The 6462-nt window shown below is 35.0% G+C and overlaps 1 protein-coding gene across 3 annotated transcripts in view; it reads left to right on the top strand.

The window, feature by feature from the left end:
• TMEM67 (transmembrane protein 67) overlaps nt 1-6444 on the top strand; it is a 46801-nt gene extending 40357 nt beyond the window's left edge. For 2 of the 3 annotated variants that reach the window (XM_025199434.1, XM_025199433.1), the window contains exons 23-28: nt 1377-1493; nt 2316-2432; nt 2542-2646; nt 3018-3120; nt 4529-4671; nt 5520-6444. In XM_025199434.1, coding sequence (XP_025055219.1) covers nt 1377-1493; nt 2316-2432; nt 2542-2646; nt 3018-3120; nt 4529-4671; nt 5520-5600 — 666 coding nt within the window. In that variant the 3' untranslated portion in view covers nt 5601-6444. The remainder of the gene's footprint in view (nt 1-1376; nt 1494-2315; nt 2433-2541; nt 2647-3017; nt 3121-4528; nt 4672-5519) is intronic. The other variant, XM_025199435.1, reaches the window with a different exon arrangement.
• The last annotated feature ends 18 nt before the right edge of the window (nt 6445-6462 follow it).

The following is a 6462-nucleotide window of genomic DNA, read 5'->3' as shown; positions in this document are numbered from 1 at the left end:
CTGCTATTGGTATTTTTAATGGATTAATAGATTAGAGAATGTTAAGAAATTTTATTTTGTGTTGTTTTAGAGGTTCCTTAAATTAATATCCTTAACCAACTCATGTGATGTTTGCAGATTTGTTTTGTTTTGTCTTTCTGTGTCCTACAAGAAGACTTCATATTATTTGTTTAATGACGCTTATTTTCTAAAAACCGATCACTTATAAATATCATATAAGGCTTTAGACATATGTCTCTAGAATATTCTTGCAACTGATTCTTCATGGCCATATTTGTGAATCAAGCAATAACAAGTCAGGACAGAAGAAAAGCCTGGAGCTCATTTATTGTACCTCTGCATTTTTTGTACTATGGGGCTCTTTTCTTCTAGACCCTTTCTGCTTTAATATTTTCATGGTTACAGTTTCTGCTGTGAGTTTTTCTTGTCCCTTAGTTTCCTTTCCTAGGAACTGTGCCATTTTTTCCCTTGCATTCTCATTTAGTGTCTGCCACCTGAGTTCCTCCCAGTTCCCCAATGTAAACCCTCTGACTGTGAGACTTTGCATTGCAGCAACCCCATTTTTAGCATGGAGCACTTTTCCATTTTTGAGCCCTCCTTCTATGCATTTACTTTCTCCATAAAACTTTTGCTGGCTTTCAGAGTTTGAGAACTGAATCCAGATCCATGTTTCCTGCATGGAGTAGACCAAGGTGGTTTTAAGAACCCATGTTTTATGGTATAAATGAACAGTGTCCACTGCCTAAATCAGTGGGAGTTGAACTAAAACAATCAAACTTATTTTTTTTGTCTCTTGTCTGAGAATAGAAGTTGGAGATTTTTTTTCAAAGTTCCTGACTAGAACTTTTTTTAAAAAGAATAGCTGTTGGCACTTGCTGGTTAATAATCTGAACTCTAGAACTGATGACAATGGATCTCTGACTCAAGTGAAACTTTAGATATTGCTTATAAATTGTTGCCAGACATTTTTCTGCCACACATTTTAACGTGTCCTCCTATGGATCTGGAAATTCGGCAGTAGGAGTGATGGAAGTGTTAATTGCCACAGCTATAGTCAATTTCTGGACCTGTGAGGAGCCCTACAGGCCAGATGGCATGGACCTGTATGGATGCTGTGCCCAGATCTAGAGCCTGGGGCTTGGCCCATTTACCAGATCACATTGGCACACCAACCCCACACTGGATCCAGCCTGCAGACTGACCCTATACCACTTATCTGACCCAGGAGGCCACATAGGTTGAGCACCACTGTCCTAAATCACTGCCTGTTTTGTACACGAAGTAAGGCTGTCTTTGTTGGTCTCCATCACTGCCTTTAAAGTTTAGAAATAACGTATTTAAAATTTGTTTTTCAGCCTCTTTGTTTTATTTTTTAGATTTCAGTATTTCTCTTGTCACACAACTGCTTTGGATATTATATCCATGGTCGGTCTGTGCATGGACATGCAGATACCAATATGGAAGAAATGAATATGAACCTAAAAAGAGAAGCGGTATGAAAAGGAAATTAATCTTTTTATTCCTGTTTCCTAACTTTTTTGTATATAATTGTATGCATAATGTGTGATTGTGGGTGCACACTTGGACACTGTATTGAACTCGTGGGGAGAATGAAGTGTGATGGTTTGTCCTGAGAAAACAAATTGCATATTAGTTTTGGTGCTGCAAAGACTGCTGTCCATGCTGTAAAAGTCCAGATTTTCTAAAATATATTTATTTCTCAGTTAATTAGGTATCATCTTTCTGCTATGTTGCAGCCTGTCTTAGAATCTTTTGGTCTTGTGTAAAGTGATATTTATAAAGAGATGTGGATAAAGAGGCAAATCTCAATTTGTATACAAATTGACTTATTTTCCCCATAATTGCCTATTGCAAATTGATTTTAAAAGAAGTATGTTTTTACTTTTTGGTAATATATTTTAAAAATATATATTTATCTGTTCTGTTGGGGAGAGATTAAGTAAGATTAAAGGAAATGATGAAAAGAGCCAAGAATTTAAAGAACAAAGGTGAGGGGAAAGAATGAAACAAAACTATAAGCTTGTAATGACAAGTTAAGAGTGTGTGAAGATCAAAAGGTGTTCTAGAACCTTGACATTGTAGGCAGACCAAAAGTGAAATTTACGTTTAATGATAGATGGAGTCGGTATTTCTTGGCCTAACATTCTCTTGGTAAACCCAGCAATGCCAAAGAATGCAGATATTCAGATTCTTAAACTCCTGTATATCATAGGATAGAGAAGATTAAAAGCTCTAGCCCTTTCTGGTCTATGCATAGATTATATTTTCTTTATTCTACAATTTCAAATGTGCAGGAAAATCTGTGTAGTCAGAGAGGTTTGTTACCCAACACAGATGGCCAGACATTTCAGATTTCTATTTCAAGGAGAATGCGACAGCAATATGATAGAATTCACGAAACCCTAACAAGAGTAAGTATAATATAAAGGTAAATACACTGAGATTTTGCCATGTTACGTAGAAAAACAATAGAAAAAGAATGTATTTGCCCTTAAAATTCATTGTCACATTATTTTTCAGAAGCACGGTCCTACTAGGCTTTTAGATTCATCTGCAAATACTTTTGAGCAGAGCACAAAGGCATACCACACCATGAACAAGTTTCTTGGCTCCTTTATTGATCATGTATGTATACTGAAATTATACACAAAGGGAAAAAGTATTCTGAGTGAGAAATAAGAAATGCTGATTTACCTTGTAGTATATGTGGTAAAGATTGGTTATTGTTAATTGTATTGGGACTGCAGTGCTGCTTTTCAGGAGAGAGAAAATAAGTGGATTGATCAGGAATGCAACACAAATTGCCTCTGGCATTTCCTTTTGCAATGTGTATTAATGTTACAGTAGAATGGAGCAGTGCTCTTTCAATATATGCTGCTCTTCTAAACAGATATACTCTATCTATGTAAAGGATTTTGAGATCCTTACAGGGGAGAATGCCAGAAATACAAAATGCTGTTTGTTTGTTTGTCTGTTTGATATTTTTTCCTCTATAGGTTCATAAGGAAATGGATTATATTGTAAAAGACAAGTTGCTGCTTGAACGAATTCTTGGCATGGAGTTCATGGAACCCATAGAAAAAAGTATCTTTTACAATGGTATCAAACTAATTTCTGATTTGTTATTTATAAGTAGCACTATAACTGTGATGAGCCAGTGAATATAAAAGAAGTGGGATTTTGCTGGACCCAACTATATTTTTTTAATTTTAGACTAACCAAATAATTTGGAGAGAATGCCCTTCCTTAAGTTGCGGGGGCGAGGAAAGCAGATATAGCCTAAGCTTAAATATCAGGTAGAACAGTTACTTTTGTTTAACCTCACTGGTCTTTTAAGAAGGGAGGGAAGCAGTAAACCACTGGAGCAAAGAGAAGTTTCAAAAGTATTACAGACCAAGTAAAGAATAGCTGAAATATATACACCTAATTATGTAAAAGAATGATATCAAAGAATGGTCTTACTATTGTGCCTAAATTCATGCTTGATTTCTCTGTAGGGAATAAGGTATGTTGATTAAGGATAAGGGATACCTACCAGCAGTAGTTGGTATTAAGTGTTTCTCCACAAGGTGGTGTGAGAGCCGATTTAATACCTAGTTGCATTGCTTAGAGCAAGGGAGGCCAACCTGCAGTATGCGAGCCATCAGTGGCACAGGCAACCTGTGTGTGTGGCATGTGACAAATTAGAGAATGGACAGCAGCAGAGTGGAAAATAGGCAGGAAGCAGAAAATAGAGCAGTAGATTGGGCAGGGGAAGGGAATTGAAGTGACATTCAGGGAGGATGTAGGGCTAATTTGTGTGTTATTTTTCTGTTGTCAGAAAAAATGAGTGAAAACTAAGAGCTTGCATTTTCCGAGAGATGCCTTGAATCTAATAAATGGGGGCCTTGAGTCTAACAAGATTGAGAACCACTAGTTTAGAGCTACACTAGGATGAAGTTGACAACAGCTATTGACATCACAGAGCTACTCCTGACTTTGAGGGGTAATTTTAGCCCTCCACGGAGCGACGTACTCCAGCATATGGCAGTACATGTATGCCTGTTGTATTTTAACACTGGTAATCTCTGGGTTTATCTTTTGTGTATGTCCACACTTTGAGACCCCAATGTTAGCAAAAACATTTAAGCATATGTTTAATTGGTTTACTGACTTAGGGACAGAGTTGGCCTTTGCTGAGCATGTCAGGAATAAGGAACCCAAACAGGTCTATGTACAGTCTGGTTTTTGACTTTCAGATTTGGGTATATATGAATAGAGTTGTGACTCTGGCCATGTGTATTTTTTTTAATCTTGCATTCTGTGGAAAGCCATATTGCATACTATATTTAAAAATTTTGTATGCTATTTTTGGAGTGATATTATGATAATACTGCAGTGGTATATTTCCTTGTCCTAATTTTCCATTAATAAGTTTAGATAGGCTGATTTGTAATAGTGAACCTCATAGATAATGCTGTCACCAAATTTAATATACGTTTTCAATTCGTTTTTCTCTTTTTGGTAGATGAAGGACATTCATTCAGTGATGTGCTCTATTACGGGAATGAGGCCACACTTCTCATCTTTGACATGCTGTTTTTCTCTATTGTGGATTTGGCTTCCCAAAGTTTTGTTCTAGCAGCAATTCTCACTTATGTGCAACAAGAGGTAAATTTAGCATTTAAAAAAAACTATTTTAAAACACATCTTAGCAAAACAGGTTACATAATCCACATAATGAATGTGTTATCAGAAAACTAAGAAACAGTTTGTAGAAAAAATGTATTGAATTTTTCTCAAAAAAGAGATGGATGATTTTACTATGCAACTATCACCATGCAGATGAAGGACATCTATTAACAGCATCAAAAAGAAAACAAGAATAACAGTGAAAATTAATAGTGCACAATATTGAAGGCTGACTTTCAAAGGGAATTGTATGCCCAAGTCCTAAGTGAATGAATGTATTTTTATGAAAATGTTTGTTTTTCTCCCTACAACTCAATGTCATTAACGGGATGTAAAGATTTTTGCAACTTAGATTGTAAGGAGAGTAATATGTTTAGAAAGTTCTGCTGTAGTAAAATTTTTGTGGTTTCTTTTCTGTCCTCATAAGGGATCAAATGCCCTAACAATCATGTAAGGCTTCACACTATACATGATGATAAGTAGCCAGGTTTTTTTTCCCTCTTGGAAGAATATCTTGTATCATACTTTATTAATGCAATACTGAAACATACAAGGTCATTTGTTATCATTATCATCAGTTTACAGGCCCCTGGTTTAATCTTTTAAGTGTCAGAACAGCTAGGGTGTAATAATATTTGTCATGTAACATTTGATTGCTTTTGAAAAAAAGAAGAAAAAACTTTTTGTTTTATTATGGTACACTGTTAATAAGGGATGTACTGTCATGATAAGTCCAAACATGTGACAATGAATAAGTGATGTATTATTTTGCCTGAGTTAAACTCAATTATTTTAAATGTTTTTCTTTTTGATGACTTTTTTTTTAGATTTTTAGATTTATTCGGAATACAGTGGGGCAGAAGAATTTGGCATCCAAAACCTTGGTGGATGAAAGATTTCTTATTTAATTGACTCATTTGATGAAAGACCTTTTCCAAGAGCGAATCATGGATTTAAAGGTTTATGAACTGCATATTAGTTTGCAGTGCTATGTTAAATATTTAATGTAAATAATTCAACTTTGTCTCATTTTATACTGTATGCAGAAGATTTTTATTTTTCAGTAATTTGCAGATACATTTGTGTTTGGGACACTAAACCACATGTCTTAAGGGAATGGTAGATTATGCCTTGGCATGTCTTGACTGTAGGAAGTTAAACTAGCACTGTTGTTAGCACAAGATCTTTTTATTGCCTTCAGTAAGAGTGTGAATTGTGTATTTTTCAGAGAGAATTTCAGTACATCTGACACTAACTGGGGTTATAATCTTCTTTTACATGTGTTCCCATAATTGCTTAAATAATTGTTTTCAATTTACTATAAAAAATGTTTATCAAATATATTTCAGATTGAACACAACAAAAGATTGGCCCAAAATTCCAAATTAATTTGGAATTGTTTCTAGATTGGCAAAATAGAGGTAGTGAGATGTACCTTTCAGGACGGTTTTCAGATCTGGGGATAAAAATATTGCATAAGTGCCTCTTTTGCTGTACTTTAGTTTTTAATGTGTTTTCTGGTTATCTCCTTTTCTGACATTTTTCCCTTATGATTTAACATGAGGAACATGTCCATATGATCTGTTTCAACCATTGGAATTTAATCCACTTAATAAGCGGCTTTTTAACAACTATTAAGGTTTATGGGCAGATTAAAGTCCAGGAGATAGTGAAGTGCCAACTACTATGTATTCCTTTGAAACATTTCCCTGAGACTGTCTTTTAAAAAATATAATATATATATTTTCAATAAAGAAGTAATAGTTTCAC

This window comes from Alligator sinensis, unplaced genomic scaffold, assembly GCF_000455745.1.
Source record: "Alligator sinensis unplaced genomic scaffold, ASM45574v1 scaffold273_1, whole genome shotgun sequence".
NCBI classification, from domain to species: domain Eukaryota; kingdom Metazoa; phylum Chordata; order Crocodylia; family Alligatoridae; genus Alligator; species Alligator sinensis.
Note: the sequence above shows the minus strand (reverse complement) of the source record. Positions and strands in the feature narration are given on the sequence as shown.